Below are 27,456 nucleotides of genomic sequence, written 5' to 3'. Positions count from 1 at the left end.
TGGAAAACCACTGACATCTTCTGCACTTAACATGAATGGAAGCAAGTCATCCCTGAACTCCAAAGAACTCGGTATGAACATTGACTTCTCTAACTTCAGATAGTTTCTCTGTCCCTCCCTTTCCCCTCCCCCTTCCCAGTTCTCCCACTGGTCTTCCTGTCTCCTACTACATTCTATCTTTGTCCTGCCCCCTCCCCTGACATCAGTCCGAAGAAGGGTCTCGACCCGAAACGTCACCCATTCCGTCTCTCCAGAGATGCTGCCTGATGCTCCAGCATTTTGTGTCTACCTTCATTGTTATCTTGTCATCACATGCAAGGACCTTCCAAGTGACTTCTACCACATGCCAATTCTCAGTGAATGGCCACCACTGAGTTTGTCTGTCAAACCAGGTTGGGAGAGTTGCTGAATTGCTGATACTTCCTGAATGATGCTTGGAGCAGCCATAATTTCATGGCAAATGTCAGGATTTGATAAGATTATTAAGAGGTTGGACACGTTAGAGGCAGGAAACATGTTCCCAATGTTGGGGGAGTCCAGAACCAGTGGCCACAGTTTAAGAATAAGAGGTGGGCCATTTAGAACGGAGATGAGGAAAAACTTTTTCAGTCAGAGAGTTGTGAATCTGTGGAATTCTCTGCCTCAGAAGGCAGTGGAGGCCAACTCTCTGAATGCATTCAAGAGATAGCTAGATAGAGCTCTTAAGGATAGTGGAGTCAGGGGGTATGGGGAGAAGGCAGGAACGGGGTACTGATTGAGAATGATCAGCCATGATCACATTGAATGGCGGTGCTGGCTCGAAGGGCCGAATAGCCTACTCCTGCGCCTATTGTCTATTGTCTATTGATAGGATAGAACTTTATTTATTTCAGGAGGGAAATTGATCTGTCAACAGTCATAAATCACATGATACATGAAACATGAAATTAAAGTGATGAGTGGAAAGGATTGGGAATGTGCAAAAATTGGGGAGGGGGGAGGGGGGGGAAGGGAGTCAGTCTACTCCACGGCAGAAAGGGGAGGTACAGTTTGATAGCCACTGGGAAGAAGGATCTCCTGTGGCGGTCTGTACTGCGTCTTGGTGGAACCAGTCTGGTGCTGAAGGTACCTCAGGTTGACCAGTGTGTAATCGAGGGGGTGAGCTGTTTTGTCCGCAGTTTGAGGAGCATCCTCCCCTCCAAGACCACCTCCCATGAATCTAACCGCCCCCAGAATGGAGCCAGCCTTCCTGATGAGCTTACTGATCCTGTCTGATTGAGCAGTCTGAAGAAAGGTCTCGACCCGAAACGTCACCCATTCCTTCTCTCCAGAGATGCTGCCTGACCCGCTGAGTTACTCCAGCATTTTGTCTCTACCTCCGAGCTTATTGATCCTGTTGGCATCCACGGCCTTGAGGGATGGATGATCCATTTCTGTGAAGCAAGTCCTCGGTACTGGTCTGGAACCTCACCCTTGCTAACATGACCAGAGTTGGACTTTAATCTTTTGTCTCTTGAAGCGAGAGTGCTCTCATTGAGCTAAACCTGATAAAACCTAAAGCAAAATTAAACAAGAAGAACATAATTTCAAAGATCAAGAAGTTTAGAAGAAACAAAAGAAGGAGCAAAGCAAACACATCAAAAAAAGAGAAATCAAAGGGGGAAAAAATGCAACAGTAATCAGGTTATAAAAATTCTTCAGATAGGTCTGACGAAGGGTCTCGACCCGAAATATCACAAACTCCTTTTCTCCAAAGTTGCTGCCTGACCCGCTGAGTTACGCCAGCTTTTTGTGTCAATCTTCAGTGTAAACCAGCATCTGCAGTTTATTCCTACACATGTTTCTACTGACGTTCCTTGTGACAAAATAAGCCAGCTGGATGCTGGTTGAGATATTGCCTGGAAGAATTCCCTGACTTTTCATCCGAATCGTGTGAGATTGGGACTTTTTGGGTGTGTCAGGTTCTGCTGCGAGTTGGACAGGATATGGTGTCTCACCCAGGGTATGGTGGCTCCCCAGGGTATGGTGGCTCACCAGGGTATGGTGGCTCACCAGGGCATGGTGGCTCACCAGGGCATGGTGGCTCACCGGGTTATGGAGGCTCACCAGTGTACGGTGGCTCACCAGGTTATGGTGGCTCACCAGCTTACGGTGGGTCACCAGCTTACGGTGGGTCACCAGGTGAGTCCACTCTATTGGTGATTTTTCTTGGTCATGTCCCCCTGACTTGATACTTAATACTTTAGAGATACAGTGAGCAAACAGGCCCTTCGGCCCACCGTCCAGTGATCGCCCCTTACACTAGCACTAGGGAAAAATTTACAATTTATAGAAGCCAATTGACCTACAAACCTGTACCTCTTTGGAGTGTGGGAGTAAAAACGGTGCACCCATGAAAGACCCATGTGGTCACAGGAAGAACGTACAAAACTCCGCACGGACAGCACCGATAGTCAGGATCGAACCTGGGTCTCTGGCACTGTAAGGCAGCAGCTCTATTGCTACGCCACCGCATACTGTGGTAGAGTGGACTCATAAGTGGACTCACCATGGTATGGTGGGTCACCAGGTTATGGTGGCTCATCAGGTTATGGTGGCTCACCCAGGGTATGGTGGCTCACCAGGGTATGGTGGCTCACTAGGGTATGGTGGCTCACCCAGGGTATGGTGGCTCACTAGGGTATGGTGGCTCACCAGGGTATGGTGGCTCACTAGGGTATGGTGGCTCACTAGGGTATGGTGGCTCACCCAGGGTATGGTGGCTCACCAGGGCATGGTGGCTCACTAGGGTATGGTGGCTCACCCAGGGTATGGTGGGTCACCAGGGTATGGTGGCTCACCAGGGCATGGTGGCTCACTAGGGTATGGTGGCTCACTAGAGTATGGTGGCTCACCCAGGGTATGGTGGGTCACCAGGGCATGGTGGCTCACTAGGGTATGGTGGCTCACCCAGGGTATGGTGGCTCACCCAGGGTATGGTGGCTCACCCAGGGTATGGTGGGTCACCAGGGTATGGTGGCTCACCAGGGCATGGTGGCTCACTAGAGTATGGTGGCTCACTAGAGTATGGTGGCTCACCCAGGGTATGGTGGCTCACCAGGTTATGGTGGGTCACTTGGATGCAGCTGAAGAAGATAAAGAGAAACTTAAATCCTCTGTGAAACAATCCTGATATTCTCACTCCTGGCTCATACCAGTAGTTGCAGCTAAAAAAACCAGGAGTGATTTCTTGGCTGCAGCCAGAGCACAGATTTAAAGTCCTGCCTTTCCAGATTCAACAAAGCAGAAGATTTATTCAAAGAGCAAGCCATTTCTTTCTGGTTTACATGGTTACAAAGGGCAGAGCAGATGTATTTAATTCTTTTGACTTTGTTTAGTGTTTGTCTTGTAATAAAATTAAAGTTAATGCAACTATCAGGCAAAGATTTTCCTCCTGACATTTCTTCTGCCTATCTGACATAGTATTTGATTTTTTTTTTGTCTCCCTTTCTCTTCACACAAGTAATCACTTTTTATTCATTTACCCCAACGGCATAGATTGTAAACTAAACTCTGAGTTTCATTAGGGAGTTGGATCATGTTTTGATCTTGCCTACTTGGTCCAGCTTTGTTACACTCTAAGTGTTTACACAGTTGCACTGTCGGCAGTGATCCCGTCGTTCCACTGACTCTTGTGTTCACAGCTGACGGGTCTAGTGGGAGGCTGCTACCATTGTATTCTTGTGTCCTGACTTTAAAATGCCGTTCCTACCTGACATTTAACCTTTTGCATTTTGAAGATTTACGAGGATGTTGCCAGGACTCGAGGGGCTGAGCTGTTGGGAGAGGTTGAGCAGGCCGGGACTCTATTCCTTGGAGCGCAGGAGGACGAGGGGATGATCTGATAGAATCATGAGAGGTAGACGCACAGAGCCTCTTGCCCAGAGTAGAGGAATCGAGAACCAGAGCACATAGGTTTAAGGTGAAGGGGGAAACTGAGGGGGTAACTGAGAAGCAGAGATGGCCAGTTCTCAGGAATGGAGCCCTGCTATAACATGGGGAGAACCTGTAAATGTTTCATAATATAAAATCAATTCCAAATTGTTTTGCTCAACAAATCTAACACCTTAGGCGTGTTTAAGAAGGAACTGCAGATGCTGGTTTGCACGGAAGATAGACACAAATTGCTGGAGTGACTCAGTGGGACAGGCAGCATCTCTGGAGAGAAGGAATGGGTGACGTTTCGGGTCGTGACCCGGGTCTGAAGAAGAGTCGCGACGTGAAACGTCACCCTTTCCTTCAATCCACAGATGCTGCTTGTCCTGCTGAGTTACTCCAGCATTTTGTGTCTACCTTAAGTATGATTGTTATGTTATTTATGGATGACTGAAAGCATTGACGACCCCAAAAAAATGTTCACCTGTCGGACACAAGATATACGTATTACTGCATCTACATGCATCATCTATTCCTGTGGCTTTGTTGGATTTGAATGGTGTGAATGGAAGATGTGTTGTAAACTTATCAGGTATAAAGGAGAATTGTGGCCTAGCATCTCATATTGGCAGAATACTTGAAGCATGTCAACCTCCTAGCTGCCTCCACCTTCACCCCCCACCTGTCTTCATCTGCTTTTTATCTAATCTGCATCCACTATCATTCACCTTCTTTTGTCTCCCAATTCCACCATTCCCCTTGCCCTGCCTCTACCTGGTTCCATCTGCCCATCATGCTTCATCCCTCCTCAGTGCACTAATCACCTGCTGGCCCCAGTCTCACCACTCCCCCTTTCCTCTTTATCATAGCTACCTTCCCTCTTCACCCTCAGTCCCAAATACAGGGATTCAACCCAAAACATTGACCACAGGAGTGCCAAGGGTGCCTGGTATAATGATGGTTGTTGTGAACATCACTAAGTACAACTCTAATGAATGTATGTATAGCCGCCGAGATCGTCGGAGGAATTTTAGCACTGTTCTTCTTTTGTATATATTTTTTATTCTGAATGAAGTTCATTTTGGTTTTTAAAAATTCCATTCCCCCCCACCAATACTGTTTGACTTGCTAAGTTCCTTCATCAGATTGTTTGTTTCTGTTATACGAGAAGAATTACCTACCTGCATGTATTTTATGAAGCAGAGCAGATACTTTATTTGATATTACTTTCACCAATTTTCATCTTTTGTTGAGTGAGTGGTATCCTTGCTTTTAGATTTCTCCGATCACTGTGCTCTAACATTCCAGGTATTTCCCCTATTACTTTATCCAATTTACATCTGTTGTTACATCTGAATGATATCCTTGTTTTTAGATCACTGTGCTAGAACATTCCAGTTATTTCCTCTCTTTGGAAATTCTGACAAAAACCAAAAGCCTGTAACATGTACAATTTCATCAGGAAATGGTGGCCAGATTTGTGGCCACACTTGCAAGTTTAGAAAGTTGAGAGATAAATCAATCTTGGTCTTTAACATGGTGGAGTGACTCAGTGGGGTAAAGACCGAAAACTGGTATTGAAATTTGTCCTTGGTTGTACTATGGTCTCATCCAAGAGTGTTGTCCATCCATTTTCTCTGCAGATATTGCCCGACTCGTTAGAGTTCCTCCAACACTTTGTTTTTTGTTCAAGATTCCAACATCTGCAGTTCCTTGTGGCACCATGGTACTTTATTTCAGGCGTTTAGATCAATTCTAGTCAACATTTTTGGAGAGGAAGACAAAGCACATATCATGCTGTAGATAGACCCAAAATGCTGGAGTAACTCAGTGGGTCAGGCAGCATCTCTGGAGAAAAATAACAGTTGACGTTTTGGGTCCAGACCCTTCTTCAGACTCACACTGTACTGTGTTTGTAGCGATATGATCCAGAATTAATTTCTATTTCACTGTTTGTCATGGTGGCAAGATGCAGAAGGGTGTACTGTCTTACAACTGGAGTGCAGCCATTCAGGGTTGAAAGAAGAGAAATTTTGTCTCTCAGAAAGTAATGAAAATAGAGAAAAGACTTTCCCCAATGGGTGACATTTTAAAAGATGGACTGATGGTTTATTTTTAGCTGAAGGCACCCCTAAAGAAAAAATGAGACACACACCGATGGTGCAGTGGTAGAGTTGCTGCCTCACAGCACCAGAGACCCGGGTTCAATCCTGCCTGCGGGTGCTGTCTGTGCGGAGTTTGCACGTTCTCCCCGTCACAGCTTGGTTTTCCCCGGGGCGCTCCAGTTTCCTCCCACACTCCAAAGAAGTACAGGTTTGTAGGTTAATTGGCATCGGTAAAGATTGTAAAGGATAGTGCTTGGGTATGGGATGATCGCTGGTCAGCGCCGACTCAATGGGCCAAAGGGCCCGTTTCCGCGTTGTTTCTCTAAACTAAACTTGAGGGCGTGCAGCGTAAGTTCACTAGGTTGATTCCCGGAATGGCGGGACTGTCGTATGTTGAAAGGCTGGAGCAATTAGGCTTGTATACACTGGAATTTAGAAGGATGAGGGGGGATCTTATTGAAACATAAAAGATAATTAGGGGATTGGACACATTAGAGGCAGGAAACATGTTCCCAATGTTGGGGGAGTCCAGAACAAGGGGCCACAGTTTAAGAATAAGGGGTAGGCCATTTAGAACGGAGATGAGGAAGAACTTTTTCAGTCTGAGAGAGGTGAAGGTGTGGAATTCTCTGCCTCAGAAGGCAGTGGAGGCCAGTTCGTTGGATGCTTTCAAGAGCGAGCTGGATAGAGCTCTTAAGGATAGCGGAGTGAGGGGGTATGGGGAGAAGGCAGGAACGGGGTACTGATTGAGAGTGATCAGCCATGATCGCATTGAATGGCGGTGCTGGCTCGAAGGGCTGAATGGCTTACTCCTGCACCTATTGTCTATTGTCTATTGTCTATTGTCTATTGTCTAAACTAAACAACAGCCATGAACTAAATGGCAATGTGTGATATACAGGGCGAATGGCCTTCACTCATTCCTGTGTGATTGCTTTACTCAGGATGCAAAGTGGTTCATCTCCCTCCATTGCTTCTCACTAGGGTTGCCAACTGTCCCGTATTAGCCGGGACATCCTGTATTTTGGGCTAAATTAGTTTGTCCCGTACGGGACCACCCTTGTCCTGTATTAGTAGGATTGCCAACTTCCTCACTCCCAAATAAGGGACAAGGTGACGTCAACGCCCCGCGCCCCACGTGACCTCACCCAGCCAGCGGCCACGTGCTCCCGCTCCACCAATGGAGGCCGCCCGGGCCGGGAGGCGGGTTGCTACGCAGTGAAGAGAGGAAGAGGTATCACTCCATGTACAAAGCCTTGACATTGTTGACTCCAACAATCGGGTATTCGAATCACGGTTGCGTCGTGATTCTCTGAAAGCGCGGAGCTCCTGGCGTCGAGAGGGGCCCATAACGCTCGGTAGTTACTCATTGCGGCTGTTGCCAGCTACGCTTGGGTTGTCTCACTTAATCTAAGGTGTTTTTTGTGGGGAAAAAAATCAGTGCCACATTTCAGTGCCAGGCCAGGGAAGCTGCCTGCTGGGCATGCAGCAGTCTGCCAGTTGCTGCCCCCCCTTGCCCAACTGGGTAGGACAAGCAGTTGAATCCATACCCAAACCCCCGGCTTGAAATGACAATAAGGGACAATGATAATCCAAAGATTCTCTCTGAACGGTGTTCAATTTTGAACTGCTGTTAGGCCCGGGGGCGCGCTGTAGGCCCGGGAGTGTGCTGTAGGCCCGGGGGCGCGCTGTAGGCCCGGGGGCGCGCTGTAGGCCCGGGAGTGTGCTGTAGGCCCGGGAGTGTGTTGTAGGCCCGGGGGCGCGCTGTAGGCCCGGACACTGTAGGCGCGTTGTAGGTCCCGACGGTTTAGGTCCCAACACTCTTAAGTTACCGACATTTTAGCTCCGGACAGTCTAGGTTCGGAGGCCCGGGCGCCGCCCAATGGAGGTTGCATATCAACCCGCCTCCCGGCCCAGGCGGCCACCATTGAAGGAGCGGGAGCATGTGGCCGCTGGCTGGGTGACATCACCTTGTCCCGTATTTGGGAGTGAGGAAGTTGGCACCCCTACTTCTCACCCTGCCTCTGTCAAAAAGTATGAAGGTTTGCATGCGCGCAGTATAACATAAACTGGGGAAATCTTCCCCTTTCAGTGAGGAGTAGCGTCGAGCATAACCTCCAGGTCTTTTATTTAGCTCAAAATGTAGTCAACCACTCCACAGCACAGAGGAATTAAATGAATGACTAGCGGGAGAAAAATAATAATTGACTCTAATTAGGGTACTTAGGTCTGATCTGATTTGTGACTTATACATGTCTGTAGAGTCGTGTTCTCTTTATGAAAAGATTTAAACTCAATAAATAACTTTTGTGAACCCTGGGTTCTTTCTGTTTTTATTTTAATTGAAGTTGCGCAAGTTGTTGTGGAGAGCTGAATTATGAGATTCATTATATATATATTTTTTAAAATCCATACTTAGCTTATTTAACTCATATGAGGCATCGCCGAGATCCCAGATAAGGATTCTTGGCAGAGAATTGTGATCTAGAATTCTCGTGCAAAGATAAAATCTCCCTCCACCAGAGGCTAAAAGCCTTTGGAGCTGTTTATATTAGTCCTAAACAGGCTTTTTTTTCCTAAATCTGATTTATCCCCCCCAAGATTTAGTATTTGGGTTAATGTTCAATGAGATGGCTGCAGTGTAATGGTTGGAGCACAGTAATCAACCAACCCCCACTCATACTGCCCTATGTGTGTTATTTGCATCATTCGATGTGCCTTCGTATGATTATCAATTGTTCGATGCAGCATTTTTCTCAATTGGTTCTCCTGTCCATATGCAATCACCAGTTAGCATTTGCAGCTTGTGAAAAGATCTGTGCTTTGCAAAACTTCCTTTATTGTCTCACACTTTGGTAACATTATCTGCTCTGGGTCTGTCCTTAATAAATGTACTCGACTGTAGCAACAAGCTATTTATTAAACTGAAAAGCTGTTTGCATTCAGGCATAGGAACTAAGAAGAAAATACTTTCTGAAATCAAGCAGTCACCAGGGGGCATGTTCTTGTTGCCAATGGTTACCTGGATTGGTTTTGTACAGCCACGAAGAACAGCTTGTGCACTTTCACCTTTGACCTCCCATGAATATCTGAGGTCTCGTTGGGGTCAGTGGTCCTTTATTTAAACATCAGACGTGAATAATGGTGCCTGGCACTCAGCCGACTAGCCCTCTCCTTTTAGTCATTTTAGTCTCCAGCAAGATTGATCGATGCACACTTAGCTTGTCTACATGTAGAGTTAGGAATTCAAAGACAGTAACCATTGCCTACTTGTCTTGTGCTTTGTCTTGCTGACAGTGCACATTTACATATTTGACAATGCCTTGGTTTTACAAGCTGTACACATGGAAAAAATATATAATGAAAATAAGAGTATTTTCCTTCCCTTCTTGATGAAGATCTCTGAAGAGGTGTGACACTGTCGAAGCTTCCAGCTTTGACAGTTCTAGTTCAGAGTCCAAATTATTATTTCGCAGAGACATGTGTTCGACAGAGAGAAAGACATAAAATGAGGACTATCGAATGGGAAGGGTCGCCAGTGAATTCTAGTGTGAAAGGTGGTTCCTTGTTGGGATCCAATCAAAGGATCCCTTTATTAAGCAGCAAGGAGACTACCATCTGTCCATGAACGCTAATTAACTTGTCAATTAAATAACTTGATAAACACTTAAAGAAGACTTTTATACCGACTTCATGATTGATTCCCTAAGCATAAATATTATTCATTGAAATTTGTTCTCAGGCCTTTACCCAAACTTGTGCCAGCTTGTCTGTGCGTGACCAAACAGTTAATTCAGCATTAGTTTGCTCCTCAAATGTTTTGTTTAGTCTTATGCAGTTGATGTGCCCAGTGCCGAGGTCTGATGGTGACAATTCCATTGGTGTTTCTCGAGCTACAAAATGACCTCATTTCGCTGCCCGACAACCACTGCTCGAATGGTGTTCATTAGACATTTGGCTTTTGAGATACAGCGCTAAATCAAGCCCTTTGGCTGACCGAGTTCGTGCTGATTAGCGATCACCCGCACACTAGCACTATTCTACACTCCAAGGGCAATTTACAATTTTTACTGAAGCCAATTAACCTACAAACCCATACATCTTTGGAGTGTGGGAGGAAACCGGAGCACCTGCAGAAAACCCCCGTGGTCACGGGGAGAACGTACAAACTTCGTACAGACATCACAAGTTGTCGGGTTTGAACCCAGGTCTCTAGTGCTGTAAGGCAGCAACTCTACCGCTGTGCTACTGTGCTGCCTATCTGTTTTCTCTGTTTCAAGTGAATGATACTCACATTCGACAGTTCCTCCTAACCAGTAGTTTGGCACTGGAAGGTTTTTTTTAACAAGATTTCATCTTGAACCTTCAAGCTTTTCTGTAAGGCATTGTTAGAAAGAGAGCAACATCCGCAGTGACAAATGAAGTGGAGGGGCTGGGGATGGGGAGAAATTTGAGCCGAGCTGTCGGTGGCAGTCGAGCGATACTGCTTCATTTTCATACATTTCGTAACAGATTGGGGTTTTCATAAATGATCACTCGTACTGATAAGGAATGAAAAAGCATTTGTAATAAAAAGGAACCGCAAATGCTGGTTTATACCAAAGACAGAGGTAAAATACTGGAGTAGCTCAGCGGGTCAGGCAGCATCTCTGGAGAAAGTGGATAGGTGATGTTTCGGGTCAGTACCCATCTTCAGAAACGGAAGCGTTAGCGTATGGATTGCAGAGGGCAAGAAATGTACGTCTGACGTTGACTCTTAGTTAGTGTAAGGGCAGTATTGGTTTTTAACTGGCTTCTACCCATGCCTGGATATGAACTGGATTATCACTTGGCTGGGTTACAGGCAATTCTGAGTGGTGGTATGTAACAGCTTCTAAAGCCTATATATTTCTACTTCTTAACTCCTCATTAGGGATGTTCTAAGTTCAGCACAAAGGCCCACGTCAAGATTGGAAAACAAGTACATGATCCAAACCATTCACTGCAATTTAAAATGAGAACAGATTTCCAATGCAAGAGTATAATTCACCTCCCTCCACCTAACACAATTAGACAATAGACAATAGACAATAGGTGCAGGAGTAGGCCATTCAGCCCTTCGAGCCAGCACCGCCATTCAATGCGATCATGGCTGATCACTCTCAATCAGTACCCCGTTCCTGCCTTCTCCCCATCCCCCCCTCCCCATACCCCCTCACTCCGCTATCCTTAAGAGCTCTATCCAGCTCTCTCTTGAAAGCCCACGTCTTCTCAAAGATGAACTGGCGTGCCAGACCTAAAGCAGGAAGAAGAGGCACTCTGCTTGTTATGCGACACCTCACAAAGTATAGTTTAGTTTATTGTCACGTGTACCGAGGTACAATGAAGAAGGGTCTCGACCCGAAACGTCGCCCATTCCTTCTCTCCTGAGATGCTGCCTGACCTGCTGAGTTACTCCAGCATTTTGTGAATAAATACCTTCGATTTGTACCAGCATCTGCAGTTATTTTCTTACAATGAAAAGCTTTTTGTTGCGCGCTAACCAGTCGGCAGAAAGATTACACCTGATTACAATCGAGCCGTCCTCACTGTGCAGATACATGGTAAAGGGAATAACATTTAGTGCTAGATAAAGCCCAGTAAAGTCTGTTTAAAGATAGTCCGAGGGTCTCCAAGAGGTCGATGGTAATTCAAGACTGCTCTCGAGTTGGTGATGGGATGGTTCGGTTGCCTGAAAGCAGCTGGGAAGAAACTGTCCCTGAATCTGGAGGTGTGGGTTTTCACACTTCTGTACCACTTGCCTGATGGGAGAAGGGGGAATGTCCAGGGTGAGCCTCATCTTTGATTATGCTAATGGCCTTGCTGAAACAGCTAGAAGTGTAGATGGAGTCGGAGGGGAGATTGGTTTGTGTGATGGTCTGGCCTATGTCCACAATTATCTGCACTTTCTGAAAAGATGTGCAAATGCACAAATACTTCCCAATCCTCAAAGATTTCACACAGGGGACTGTTGATATTTGGAACAAACTGCCAGAGGAAGGTTGAGGCAGGTACAATTGCAACTTTTCAAATACATTTGGACAGGTAAATGGACAGGAAAGGTTTAGAGGGACATGGGTCAAACGCAGGCAAATGAGTCAAGGGCAAAGGTAATAGAGCAGAGCAAGATAGACCACTCGACCCTAAAAACCACAGTATGTCATGGCACCATTTTAGTAGGCAGAAACTTGCAGAAACATTTAAAAAGAAAAATAACAAAAATCTGTGAATTGATAGATGAGATATATTCTGCATTTTTATGGTATTATCACACACACTGTTCCCCCAAAACACTGATTACACTACGAGAGGCATAACGGACGGCGGGTTTTGCCTACTAAAATGGCTCCTTTGCGTACTACACTTCAGTATAGGTGATTTCGAGGGAGTGGTCTATCTTGCTCTGCTCTATTATCTTTGGTCAAGGGTACGTGGCCATCTTGCTCAGCATGGACAAGGTGAGCTGAAGGGCCTTTTCCTAGTAGCAAATAAAACTGAATAGAGCAACACAGGAGACTGCAGATGCTGGAATCGTTTGGCAAAAAACAAAGTACTGGAAGTACTCAGCAAGCCAAACTGCGTCTGTGGAGGGAAATTCCTGCAGTCTCCTAGGGGTAGACCCTGTGTGGATAACGTACCCCACTCCCAAATCCTCCCTCCCACCAGGGTAACGCTGCTGATGCTGAAAATGTCGGAAAGACCCGGCAGAGCAAGACTTGGGATCCAATCTCAAAGTATAGACTTGCTGAGAGTTTCCACCTTTCTCTCTTTGGTTTCAGATTATCCATTGCCTTAGCATTATTGCACCAGTCTTTCATTACACAGAATTTAACAGTCAAAGTGAAGTTTTTAATCATTCTACGTGTGTGCAAATCTTGTGCCATTTGGATTAACTGTCTTCTTTGTTTCTTCAACAGGAGATTGTATTAGTGGTATTTTTTGGAATCGAGTACATCGTCCGACTATGGGCAGCTGGCTGCCGCAGTAAATATGTTGGATTTTGGGGAAGGCTCCGGTTTGCCAGGAAGCCCATCTCCATCATTGGTGAGCGACTGATCAGTTATATTCTGTGTGGGATTCTCTGTCATTTAGTCAAGCCTTCCATGGGTGCAAACTGTGAGGGGAATCTCAACCACATTGTTTGGCTATTCATTGCAACGTAGGAGGTGTACAAAATCATGACAGGAATAGACCAGGTTAAAGCATAAAATCTCTTGCCCAGAGTAGGGGGATTGAGAACCAGAAGACAGAGGTTTAAGGTGAGGGGGGAAAGATTTAACAGGAACCTGAGGGGTAGCTTTTTCACACAAAGGGTGGTGGGTGCATGGAACGAGCTGCCAGAGGAGGTAGTTGAGGCAGCGACTATCGCAATGTTTAAGAAACATGTAGGCAGGTACATGGATAGGATAGGTTTAGTGGGATGTGGGCCAAACGCAGGCAGGTAGGACTAGTGTAGATGGGGCATGTTGGTCAGTGTGGGCAAGTTGGGCCGAGGGCCTTTTTCCACACTGTATCACTTTATGGTGCCCCAGTGCAGAAGACTGAGAATGACACAGAAGGACTATTCAGTCTCCCCATTAGTCCCACTCCTCCTCCTTGTTTCTCTGCATCCCACCACTTACTTTCTCTCACACATACCCAAAAACTCATCTTTTGATTCTCTTTGCCAATATCCTACACCGGGGATAATTTGTAGGAGCCAATTATCCTACCTTCACATACCCAGTGCAAACTTCACACAGACACCACCTGCTGAGTTACTCCACACTTTGTGCCAATCCACCCGATGCCAGGATTGTTCGCAGGTCCCTGGAGCGGTGAGGCAGCAGTACTAACTGCTGCGCCGCCATTCCAACTAGTAGACCAGGTTACACGTTAACCTGAAGTACTGTGTAGTTTTCTGCCCATCACATTTTAGAAATGATGTCAAGACTCTTTAGAGGGTGCAGAGGAGGTAGCTACCAGGAAGGCAAGATGTTAGATACGTGGAAAGATTGAAATTCAAATTTTCTCTTAAGATTGGAGATTTCAAGGGTGATTTAATGCAGGTGCTCGTAATTCTGAAGCATTTTAAAGAGTAAGGAAAAAGTTTATCTGGCACCGAAGAGCAGTAATAAGAGTAGATAGACTTAAAGTCAACGGCAGTGGAGAAATAAGCTTTTTTTGCAACATTGCATGTTATGATCTGGAATGTTATGATTTAGGGTGGTACATTGGTACAGCTGGTCGAGCTACTACCTCACAGCGCCGGAGACCCAGGTTCAATCCTGACCTCGAGTGCTGTACGTGTGGAGTTTGCACGTTCACTCTGTGACCGAGCCACAGGGATGATGCTGGCTGCCTTTTTGAGGCAGTGACCCTTATGGATCCCTTCAATGGTGGGGAGGTCAGTACCCATGATGAACTGGGCTGAGGAATAGTGAATTGTGTCATGAGCCCGACACAAAGGAAAAGATAGGATATCTAATATAGGAAAAGTCAAAATATGCAAAATAAAAGATCATTCCAGTCTATTTTATGTATTGCACAGAGGAAAATAGATTTGGTGGTGGAGAGATGTGATTGCACTCCATATTCCCCATATGAAAGTTCCTACTGCATTTTTTCCCACATTCCGCCTCAATCATTGCCATTGATTGTGTTTTGGTGGGGGGGGGGGGGGGGGGGGTGAGAGGCAAGGAGGAAGGGCAGCTTTGTAGGCTACGTGATGAATGCTCAATTTCTGCAACTTGCTTCTGAACCCGACAGATCTCATAGTGGTGGTGGCTTCGGTCATAGTCCTCTGCGTGGGTTCAAATGGACAAGTCTTCGCGACATCAGCCATCAGGTAGGGAGAGCAAGTTTAATATCAACTGGTTATCTTGCCAGAAAGTATATTATTAGTTAATGCTTTCTCTGGTCTCGTCGTGGCTATCCCTCGAGGTCGAGGATGTTGGTCTACTTTCCATTGTTTTTATGAACTCTCAGTTGGCTTATGAGTCCAATCCTGGCTTTGAGTTTTGTGCTGGTCGCAGAACAAAGGCGCCTGTGCGTGTGTTTGTTTAACGTGTACTTGATGTTGCACTCCAAGAAGCACACGGTCCTTCACAAATCAATCAACTAATTCCAATGGCAAGGGAGCCATGACGATTGGAGCTGATAGATCTGTTGCAGCCTTCATCCGCCTTCACAGCCGTTGAGTTCAAGATAACTATTTCCGCCTGGTCCGCAGCTGAGGTCTTGAAGGTTGGTTCGTTCTTAGTCTGGACCCTCATCCTCGACCTTACCGCCATGGGTGGCCCCACCTGAAGCTAGTGCTTCTGACGGCATCGCTCTCTAAATCATGGGGGAACGCAAGCCTCTTCACCACAACAAGATGAACGATCCGAAGAGGTCTATCTCTGGTCTATCCCTGTCTGCAATGCATTTCCTGATATCACACAGCATGTTTTTGTCTAGTTTTATTTCATATTTATTATAATTGTCAGCACATCAAGGCTTATTAATAATCTCAACTGAGTAAAGAGATCATTTTGTGTGTTTCTACTTCCAGAAAAAAAACCGTGATCCCTACTCCTCCTCCTGTCACCTTCATACCTTGGATTCTAACCTGATAATCCATGCATTTAAACAATGCAGTTGTAATGTTTAGGGTGGGTAATTCAAAACGTTTAGTCTCACTGAAGCCATCTCATGTTCACAGGCAATGTGGAGTCAGGAAATTTCCATTTAAATCACACTATCCCATTTTGAGAGGCCTCATAGCTCAGTGTCAAGGTCCAACTTGTTCTCCTGCAGTGCGAGTGGCCTCTCTCAGTCTTGCACCATCTGTGGTAAGATGAGTCAACAGGAAACCTGCACCCATTTTCTGCTTCTATTTGATGTTACAGGAGTTAAATGAGAACTATTCACTCCCCAATTTATTTCTTAACCTTCATTCTTACTCTGCATATAGTAATGCCGCATGAGGCACTGTGCTTGTGATCTGTATGTGGAGCGCAAGTACTTATGTCAGTGCCTGGAACTCCGAACAAGTTCAAGACAGGGTGAAAAGCTGATGTAGCCCACACAATTAAAAAAATTAAAATAAATACCACCATTCAAAAATCAGCTAGATTTGCTTGAGTAATTCAGTGGGACCGGCAGCATCTCTGGAGAGAAGGAATGGGTAACGTTTCAGGCCGGTACCCTTCTTCAGACCCTTCAAAAATCAGATACACCTGGTCATCAAAACTTTGGGTCTCACTGATGCCATCTCATGTTAATACACCATTTATCCAGATATCCGAACTATTGATTCAGAGAAAGTGAATTCCAGTGTCACCATTTCACATTGAGAATTTGAATTCAGTTTCAGAACTGGAGAAATAAAAAGAGAACGCTTGCAGTTGGCTCATGAAGCCTGTCAGGTTGTCGTTGTTAAAACCCAAACGATTCACCTTGAAGAAAGGTCCCTGTGACCGCGTGGGTTTTCTCCTGGTGCTCCGGTTTCCTCCCAATTCCAAAGACGTACAGGTTTGCAAGTTAATTGGTGTCTGTAAATTGTAAATTGTTCCTAGTGTGTAGGATAGCACTGGTGTACTATCCCGTTGGACTTCGTGGAGTTGGGTGGGCCGAAGGGCCTGTTTCCACGCTGTATCTCTGAAGTCGCAAATGTTTCAAGACTCTGCCTGAAGATTGGACTTGATCCTGATTTCAATCTAGTTACTGCTTTCAGCATCAAAGCCTTGATTTAAAGTTTAATGACCAAGATTGTGCCACTGGACAGGGCTTACTCTGTTACACAAAGAGCTGATAAGTGATTCCTTTGCTTTTCTTCTCTTCCAGGGGCATTCGGTTTCTGCAGATCCTTCGAATGCTGCATGTCGATCGGCAGGGCGGCACCTGGAGACTACTGGGATCGGTTGTCTTTATTCATCGGCAGGTGGGCAAATCTGGCTTCGTGTTCCAGGAGCGAATTCAAACAATAAATCAGAAAGGCAGCTGGCTTGCATCAAAGTCTTCATCTCACCTAATCTAGCGTGACAGAAACTTTCATCAGCTTCTGCCCCCGTCATCTGAGTCAATTCTTGTTTCCCGTTTCATGCTCTGAAGATAACTGGCAGAGTGGGTCAAGCTGTTACGTTTACTACTGAATGCACTCATTCCAATTCACATGTCGCCTTTTACTATGGAGATCAAGTGGGTTAATTTTAGCAGCGAGAAAATGTTAATAGACTGGTACCCACTGGAGCAGATTAGCCAACATGGGGTATTTGGTCAGTCGGACTTTTTACTGCAATCTTTTTTTCTCCGTGTCTATAAGTTCATAAGTTAAAGGAGCAGAATTAGGCCATTCAGCCCATCAAGTCTACTCCGCCATTCAATCATGGCTGATCTATTTTTCCCTCTCAACCCCATTCTCCCGCCTTCTTCCCATAACCCCTGACACCCGTACTAATCAAAGTTGTTGAAAAACTAATTGTGAAGTGGAAGTAGGACATCTCGGACAATTATGCCAGTGGAAAAACTTAACCAGTGAGGTTTAAAGATTGACAAATAAATAGAACAAAGAATGAGGAAAAATTCAACATCAAACTTTGATACTGAGAGAACTAAATATTGAACAAAGAGAAAACAAATAGAAATTAAAAATCTCAACAATACACACGTAAGGTGAGGGGGAAAGATTTAATAGGATTCCCTTACTCTGGGCAAGATAACTCTGTGCGTCTACCCAATCTATTCATCTCATGATTTTATACACCATTTATTTTATTACATTTTATTACAAATATAAAGCTTAAGAGGAGCAAATTGGATCGGGGTGTTGCAATGGGCCGCATGCACTTTATAACTTATCTGGGTTTAGCTCTGATTCAGACTGATGTGACATAAGCATATTTTCCGCATAAGCATGAAAATGTGATTTGGGGATTTAGGCTGGGGATAGTTTTTTTTTTTAGCGATTATAGATTCACAGCACCCTTTACAGCTCTGTAAAGAATTGCTAGTCATTTCCAATGAAGAATTGGTCAAGTGGATGAAAATATTTGACTCATGTGAAAGGTGTATTATTCTGTGTTTGAGGCTGGGATGCGAATTGTTTTTTGAGAGTTAATTGTTAATTGAGAGTAAAACGTGTTGGCAGTGCCCTGAATGTGAAAGCTTCAAATTTAAAAAAATTCGCTTTCAATCCTTTAAGAAGAACTGGGGATTGAGGGTGGAACAATTCAGATGTTTACAATGTTAAAACTGCTTCAATAGGGTAGGTGCAAAGACACTGTTTCCATTACTAGCAGGATCAAGTGCAGGGAGTGTAATCATAATAAAGTGGTTGGCTATTTAAGAGGAACATCAAGAAGAACTTTTGCACACATCTGGTTGATGGAACTCTGTCCCTCCTATAGCCCGTGAATGCTAAATCATTGGAGTTCCATATCGTGAAGTCAGTAAACCTTGACAGCTTATCCGTATGGCACCTAAATTCATTCAAGCAAATTGGGTTAGGATAAAAATGTGGTTAACTGGTGTGAGGGGCTGAATGGTCTATTTCCACCTTGCACATTCTAAAGGACATTCCCCTCACAAGCATAAAGCATTCCTCTGCTGTACGGTGAACTGCCGCGAGGAACATTCATCGTGTTTAAAGTTTAAAGATACAACATGGTAAAAAGCCCTTCAACCCACCGAGTCCATGCTGACCATCGATGCCCCCTTCACAGTAGTTCAAGTTTATCCCACTTCGTCATCCACTACACACTTCCTACACACTAAGGGTGTACAGGGGGCAAATGAACTAGAAACCCGCACCTTTTCGGGATGTGGAGCGGAAGAAAATCCACCCGGTCGCCAGGGGAAGGTGCAAACACCACAAAGGCAGCGCCCGAGGACAGGATCGCACCCGGGTGTCTGGCACTGTGAGACAGCGGCTCTACAAGATGCGCCACTTTGTTTAATTTTGTTGTCATTTTTGTCTTTGAATAGGAGCTGATCACCACCCTGTACATTGGGTTCCTGGGCTTGATCTTTTCCTCCTACTTTGTGTATTTGGCTGAAAAGGATGCGGTGGATGACAGTGGCTCCCAGCAGTTTGGCAACTATGCAGATGCCCTGTGGTGGGGCGTGGTAAGTGTTTCTAAGTGGGAAATTCTCCGCTTAGCGGAGCCATTTGGGAACTGGAAATTACTTTAGCAATACGACCCGATAAGGAAATGGACTGTAAAAAAAAACTGTAATAGGGGCCAAGGATAATTAGTATCTGATGTTTTCCGTTCGAAGCACTCCTGTAATTTTCTGCTCAGCTACAACGCTTGTCTTCTCCTGTTACAGTTTTCTGATTGATATCTGGGAAGGTTAATGAGAAACTTGTGCTGTCTGTTCCAACAAGTATTGCCCTGAACCCAACGTCTGCCTTACGTGACGTGGATCTTTGTAAGCAATGCCGGGCCCTGATTTATAGTGGCCAGAAGTGAAATTTGTCTCTTTAGCATAACCAACCGATTTGACATTAGGGTTACTTAGGGCTCTATGGCAGTGCAAACTGCCTGAACAAATATTCATCAAATCGCTGCTAGGTATACCAAATGCTTGTAATATATCAGCGTATTGCTTTATCAATTTAGTATTCCATTAGGAAGATGCAATATGCCTTAGAAGTTTAGTCATTTAAAATGTAGGCTGAGCCAATGGGCTCATCATGCACTTGTTGACTTATTGCTGAAGTAATCCGATACTAATCTCAATGCTCTGTTCTCTCTTCGTACCCTGTTATCTTCCTTTGTTTCAAATATTTAGCTAGTTCGCCTTCAAAAGATTACATTTGTCTCTCCTCAGTCAACTCTTGTGTAAGGAATTTATGTTCACCCATTCTCTCCTCCCTAATGACTACTTTAAAATTGCTGATCATGAACGACTGTCTGGCCAGAGGGAATATTCCTTTTTTTCACTGACTTTTTGCAGGTCCTTTATACTGTTAAATTCACCCTTGTTTCCTCTCGTTCAAATCTTGCTGGTCTCTGAAGCCTGCCCTCGTAAGTGGGATTCTCATTGTGGATAAACACAAAGTGCTGGAGTAACTCAGCGGGTCAGGCAGCATCTCTGGAGAGAAGGAACGGGTCGAGACCCATCTTCAGACTGAAGAAAACTTTTCTTATTTCATCCTTCCAGAGATGCTGCCTGTCCCGCTGAGTTACACCAGCATTTTGTGCTTATCTTCGGTGTAAACCAGCATCTGCGGTTCCTTCATTCACATTCCTTCTCACTGCAGATGTTGTCCTGGCTAGTCAATACAGTACGCATTGAATCTTTCATGTAATGAGTCACACAACACTGGATGGGAATTGTCTGTAGCTATCAGATGCTCTTAATGCCACTGATATATGTGGCCATCATCCCACTACAGACCAGCAGCATTGTGGTCCATGCAGTGGCACCTGTCACAAAAATGGTGTCACACTAGAAATCACATGGGGTCATCCTTCGAATGCCATGAGATTCACAACTATTCTTCAACTGTGTTTTACCCAAGACATCGTAGCCTCATAGAGCACAGAAACAGTCCCTTTAGCCCACCATGTCCATCAAGTGCCTATGTGTGCTCATCCCATTTACCAGCACATGGTTTATAGCCTTCTATGCCTGTGCTCAATTCATGTGCTCATCCAGATGCTTTTTAAATATCTTTTGAGTACAGGTCCATCACCGAATTTCCGGCACACTTGGTTCCAGAGTTTTTCTGGATTATCTCTTTTGCCAGACCAACAGAGGTCATGGACTCGGAAAGGAGTCCAAAGGTACTGGAACGGTCTGCCTAGGCCGCCACGGAGCCAAGATATGGGCCCGCAAAGTTAGCCTCGGAGGTCGACAATGGAAACAGATCTGCCGGCTTTGGCTGAGCCAGGGTACCAGAGCTCCGGACGCAAGGGGCAAATTTGACCAGCCGATCAGCGCGGAAATCCCGATCAGGTTGAGATTGGCCGCCTCACCCGGCCTAGGCGCCACAATTTTGGGAGGACGTCCGGGAGGATGGGGGGTGGGAGGGGGGGGCAATTTCAAGTGCGCTCTCATCATTTTTCCGGCTTAAAGGAAGCTCCAGATCGCCAGTTGCTGGAAAATCAGTGATTGGACTGTCCCTGCCTCCACCACTCTCTCAAATATTGTGCTTCAGACTTCAACTACCTCTGAGTGAAAAATTCCTCCCCAGATCCCTCTCAGCCTCTTATTCATTATCTTAAACCTATGGGCTTGTGAAAAGTTTCTTACTAGCTCTCCTACTTATACCTCTCATAATGTTGTGCATGTTAGTCAGATCCTCCTCTGCTCCAGGGAAACTAAACACAGTCCTTCCACATAACAGTTTTTTTTGGTATAAATTCATTATTATGAATCATACCATGTACAAACTCCTCAGTTTAAAATGCTTTGATAATTTTGTCTTATTTTATTGATGTTTCTGCTTTTAACCACTTTTTGAGTATCATATTCTTGTACTTTTACTTTCTGTCTCTGTTCTTATTCACCCTATCATTTTCTCATTCAGAATGCTCCCATTTCCTTTCTTTTTTCTGCTCCCAAAATGTATTACCCAGCATTTATCTGTCGTCTTATTTAAAAAGGCTTATCACTTCCCAAAATTCTTCTGAAATCATCTTTGTGGAATTAACAAAAACCCAATTAATGTGATGTCAGCGGATTTTATAACTGTGCTTCGAATCATCTGTTATGCTTGGAGAAAATATGAATCCTGTTTGGCCAACAATCTATTGTTACTTCACTTTTCTTTGTCAACAAATATAGAACATCAACTGCTGATACAAGGGACTGCAGATGCTAGAATCTTGCATAGAACACAGTGGGGCAGCACTAGGGTTGCTGCCTTACAGTTCCAGAGACCCGGCTTAGATTCTGAGTGGTCTGTACGGAGTTTGTACGTTCTCCTTGTGACCACAAGGGTTTTCTCTGGGTGCTCCGGTTTCCTCCCACACTCCAAAGACGTACAGCTTTGTAGGTTAAACGTCTTCAGTAAAAATGGTAAATTGTGATCACTGGCCAGTGCGGACTCGGTGGGCCGAAAGGCCTGTTTCTGCGCTGTATCTCTAAACTACACCAAACTAAACTCGGTAGGTAAGGCAGCAACTGTGAAGGACATGGGATAGGCAACGATTTGGGTTGGGACTCTTCTCTCTAGTTCTGCTGCAATATTTAGATTTCTAGAGGATAGAAGATTGTGCTGAGACCCTCTGTTCTCTTCTTTCCAACCATTCAATGGTGAGAGGCATACACTGTTGGGCTTATTGACATACCAGCCTTGAGTTCTGGTAATCTTATTATAACAAGTTCTTCTCTACCATTACTTCTAACAATGTCCCACATCCTGTTCTACAACACTTACATTCTCATGCCCCCATTGTTTATGAAGGCTGATGTAAAATGTTTCTATGATATCCCTGTTACCCTTCATCCTCCACCATTACATTCTCCCTCCATTAATGGTCCTCAGATTCTTTACTGATGTTTTTAGTATTGTTTATATGATCTTAAAAGTAAGTCCTTGCTGTTTAAAAAAAAAAATCTGCTAGCTTATTTCATACTCAGGTAGCCAAGAATAATCATAAATAAATCACTTTGAAACAAATCTTATTTTTGCTGCAGGCTGTGGTTTGCTTGACAGTTGCTGTGAATAAAGCATTTGTTTGGTTATCCTATATCTGAAGGATGAGTCTTAATCATAGAGTCATACAGCAGGGAAACAGGTCCTTTGGCCCAACTTTCCCCAATTACACTAGTCCCATCTGTCTGTTTGACCCATATCCATCTAAACCTGTCCTACCTGTCCTGTCCATGTACCTGTCTAAATGTTTCTTAAACATTGCAATAGTACCTGCCTCAACTACCTCCTCTGGCAGTTCATTCCATACACCCACCACCATTTGTGTGGAAAAGTTAACCCTTCATGTTCTCAGTAAAACTTTCCCCCTTCACCTTAAACCTATGTCCCCTGGTTCTCGATTCCCCTACTCTGGGCAAGAGACACTGTGCGACTACCCGATCTATTCCTCTCATGATTTTGTACACCTCTACAAGATCCCCCCTCATAAATAATACAAAAAGGATTATTGATATATGCTTTTTATAGACTCATAAGGCCCTTCAGTCCATTGTTTCCATGCCGATCATCAAGCACCTGTGCACACTAATCCTTCATGAATCCCATTTTATTCTCCCCACATTCCCATCCAGATTCTTCCACTCACCAATAATCAGCGACAATTTACAATGACCATTGAACCGCACAACCTGTATGTCTTTGGGTTGTGGGAGGAAATGGGAGCACTCGTAAGAAACCCAAGCGGTCGCAGAGAGAACCAGCAAACTACACACAGGCATCACTAGATTCAGGTTTGAACCCTAGTCACATACGCTGTGAATATAGCAAATCTAACGCCCTCTGTGTCATCCTTTAGATTTCGATTTACAAACCTTATTATTGAGCCTCACCTCATCATGGGAGATGGGACAGTGGATAGGAAGAGCGGGAGTGTCCGAAGAAGGGTCTTGACCCGAAGCGTCACCCATTCCTTCTCTCCAGAGTTGCTGCCTGTCCCGCTGAATTACTCCAGCATTTTGTGTCTAGCTTCAGTGGATAGGAATAGATTGATTTGATCCTGAAGTACCACTTAAAATTTTAAGGGTACCATTTTTGGAAGATCTCTACAGCTTTTAATTAAAAGTGGAGTTTCAAGCTCCACCTTGAAACTTTGTGAGAGGAAGAGATAGTGAGAAAAGTAACAGTTTTCAGAAGCATAATAATAAAGCAACAATTTAAATTTGATAAATCAAACTAAATATGCCTTTTTAATAAAAATGCAGAGGATGTAAACCTTGCTGAAAAGGCCAGCATTGAGGAACAGCCCCGTGTACCCTTGAAAGGTTGGTTGTGAGGGCTTTAAATAAATTGCTGCAGTACTTGTGGAGAAAGTAGGGAGTGAGTTCAAGAATTTTTAAATAAGTGGCTCAGAAGAAATTGAGTAACATCACATATCTTTTACAATATAAACCCCAATGTTGTTTATCATTAACCAGCATTAGGTGCTAGGTTATAAAAGGAGAATCAGATTTTCAGAACATCGATGCTGCAAAAAATTATCTGAAATACGTTTTTTTATCTGTTGTCAGCGGCTTGATACTGCTATATGAAAGATTGATTATTGATATATTCAGATTGAGTCTGAAGGATCTCGACCTGAAACGTCATCCATTCCTTCTCTCCAGAGATGCTCTCTGTCCCGCTGAGTTACTCCAGTGGGATTTTGTGTCTATCTACGGTGCAAAACCAGCATCTGCAGTTCTTTCCTACACATTTGAATTATTGATTCAGTCTGCAATGGCCATTTCCTATCAATTTATCAAATTTATGCAAAATCCACATGGATTAAGACCATCATCATATCATATCATATCATATCATATCATATCATATCATATCATATCATATCATATATATACAGCCGGAAACAGGCCTTTTCGGCCCACCAAGTCCGTGTGGGATCTATGATTGCATGACAGTGTGTTATAAACAATGTGCATTTTATTGAATCATGGAACGAGAAGTCATTCTTGTCCATACTGGCTGCACAATGTTCTTTCGTCCACGACCCTTCATAGATGGCTTAAATCATTTTTCTCTCTTCTTATTTCTCTCTCACTTTCTACCTATTATTTAGACTGCAGAGCTCATTTGGTGTAAATCATTCTGAGTGTCTGTAAAAAAATCAGATTAATAACACTTTAGCACTGAGTTAATGTGCTCTTGGTGATTCAGTGAAACTAATTCTTTTATTCCCTTAAAATGTCATATGTTTAGCAACTTCAATGCAATGATTCAATGATACTTTATCGTCTCATGTGCCTAGGTACAGTGAAATTCTTTGCTTTTGCGTACAATCCGGTAAAATCAAACAGTAGACCTCACCTGGACAGGACACAAAGTGTCGCCATGTTTCTGGCGCCAACAAAGTCACAAAGAGTTATTCGAACAGTCTATGATGTCTCTTTGCAGCGGTGAACCAGGCCTGTCACTGCAAGAGGCCCCCCCGCCAGGCCCCCCCCTTCATTTTTGGCGGCCTTTCCTACCGGCGGCCATTTTTGGCGGCCTTTCCCTCAACCCTACCTCCACCATCCTTCATTCCCTCAATGGTTTTTAACCCTTCAGTCACCTCACTGCCTCTTATCCGGTGACTCAAAGTATATCCATATTAATAATTGGGCACATCAAATCGATAATACTATGAAAGGGCTATGGCATGATGTGAATAGAGATCGAGAGGGAAATTTAACAATCTACAGTAGAATGAAGCCTGCGGGCTGTGGCAAAGCAAAGGCTCGCTCCCATCTGTTTGCTTCATGACATCTTTTTACATCATATTATTTTAAAAAAGAATAGTTAAAAAAAGAAAATTAATAATGCAGGCAGTGCCATTCCCGCAGCTGCAGTTTATAAATGCGGCTCGTGACATTGATGGAAGCTTTTATTCCATCTTTCCCTCCACTCGAGCTTAAAGCATTTCCGATTTCTTCTGCAGGAGTAACACGGTGCTTTGTTGAAGCCTGCAGTACAGCAAAGGGCTTTATTTGGTGATAAGCCCCCCCCCGATTATAGTGGGGGCTTTTTTTCCCCTTCAATGAATCAGTGCAGTACTGCAATAGGACACCTGGTTGCACTTCAAATGGAAACCAAGGATATGCGTTGGTGAATTATTGATAAAGCTGTGTTATCTTTGAAGAGGGGACATCTGTGCATTGGTAACAGTCAGTGGCTCTGCCTCCAGGTCTGAAAGCTGAAGCTTTTCCTTCTCATCACTATCGCGCTGCCGTGCGACTTCACATTTCTAATCCTTTTCTACTTTTGTTCAGGCACATGCTCCCCAGCTGTGCTCCGTTTCATTGTTCTCCTAATCATCGCTGCAGTAAGAGGAGAGAGAGAAAAAGAAATCTTTAACAAGGCTTTTACCTGTGTGAACTTGTTAAGTATCTGATTTCAAACAAAGGAATATCTTTTGAGAGCTGTATACCTCAGATACTATTTCATTGTGTCTTCTCGAACCTTTATGATTGTGGCCAATCCTATCTCACCCCCACCAACAAACATTCCCTCCAACAGCCCCCCCCCCCAGCTTCTGCACCTCCTTTGCAATTAACTCCTGAAGCAAAGCTACCATTAAGCATCCCTGGCTCAGATGCTAAATTTTTTATTCGGAGGCAGCTGTTTATAGAATACGTGACACCTTCAATGATCATCAAATGCTGAGTTTTTCTTTTGCTGTTGCTGTCCCCAATAAAATAGTTTAAAAAATTGTTCGGGAATAGAGATACTGAACAGTTCACACACACAAACCTTTAAAAAAATGTATACGGGATCCTTATCTTTAGAAAAAGAGGCATTTCCTCGTCTTAGCTGAAAACTTTAAAAATCAATGGGTCAATGGTTCTTTATTGTCATGTGCGCACAGTGAAACTCAGGTCACCCCTCGCCAGATATAAGATTATTAAGGGGTTGGACACGTTAGAGGCAGGAAACATGTTCCCAATGTTGGGGGAGTCCAGAACCAGGGGCCACAGTTTAAGAATAAGTGGTAGGCTATTTAGAATGGAGATGAGGAAAAACCTTTTCAGTCAGAGAGTTGTAAATCTGTGGAATTCTCTGCCTCAGAAGGCAGTGGAGGCCAAATCTCTGAATGCATTCAAGAGAGAACTAGATAGAGCTCTTAAGGATAGCGGAGTCAGGGGGTATGGGGAGAAGGCAGGAACGGGGTACTGATTGAGAATGATCAGCCATGATCACATTGAATGGTGGTGCTGGCTCGAAGGGCCGAATGGCCTCCTCCTGCACCTATTGTCTATTGTCTATTTTGGTGCCATTTACAAATGAAAACGATCGAGTCCAAGTCTAAGGTCCACATGCTGGATGTACTGGAAGGTCTCAAAGTCAACTTCCTTGCTTTTATTTCAATTTTGGACCTCACATTTTAGAAGAATGCAAAGGCATCAGCATGGGGGTACAGCAGATTTTCAGAGAGACGGGATAAGGGACTTCGGTTGCTGAGAGAGTGGGGAAAATGGAATTATTCTCTGCACAGCTTAGGAGGCCGAGGCATGATTTATTAGCTTTAAAAATGATGACATGTTCTTTCTTAGACTGCAGGGACCCAGTCTTCACAGCCAGATAAGACAGCAGTAATGCAACCCAGGTTTGCTAGAAATAGCAGAGTCGTATTTTTATGCAGCGAGTTATGATCTGAAATGAGATGATGAGGGAAGAGGGTTCAAGAGTAATTTTCAAAAGGGAGCTGGATTTGTAATGAAACAGAAAATAATTGTCAGACTGCAGGGAATGAACTGGTCACCGCCCACAGGGGCGGCAACGTGGCGCAGCGGTAGAGTTGCTGCCTTACAGCGAATGCAGCGCCGGAGACTCAGGTTC

General features: G+C 44.4%; 1 protein-coding gene across 1 annotated transcript in view; it reads left to right on the top strand.

Annotated features, from left to right (window-relative positions):
- Window positions 1-27,456, top strand: part of kcnq1.1 (potassium voltage-gated channel, KQT-like subfamily, member 1.1) — a 702,428-nt gene that overhangs the window by 183,380 nt on the left and 491,592 nt on the right. Inside the window, exons 3-6 of the mRNA XM_078414755.1 lie at window positions 12,935-13,061; window positions 14,766-14,844; window positions 16,824-16,920; window positions 18,963-19,103. Coding sequence (XP_078270881.1) covers window positions 12,935-13,061; window positions 14,766-14,844; window positions 16,824-16,920; window positions 18,963-19,103 — 444 coding nt within the window. The remainder of the gene's footprint in view (window positions 1-12,934; window positions 13,062-14,765; window positions 14,845-16,823; window positions 16,921-18,962; window positions 19,104-27,456) is intronic.

This window comes from Rhinoraja longicauda, chromosome 18 (assembly GCF_053455715.1).
Source record: "Rhinoraja longicauda isolate Sanriku21f chromosome 18, sRhiLon1.1, whole genome shotgun sequence".
NCBI lineage: Eukaryota > Metazoa > Chordata > Chondrichthyes > Rajiformes > Arhynchobatidae > Rhinoraja > Rhinoraja longicauda.
Note: the sequence above shows the minus strand (reverse complement) of the source record. Positions and strands in the feature narration are given on the sequence as shown.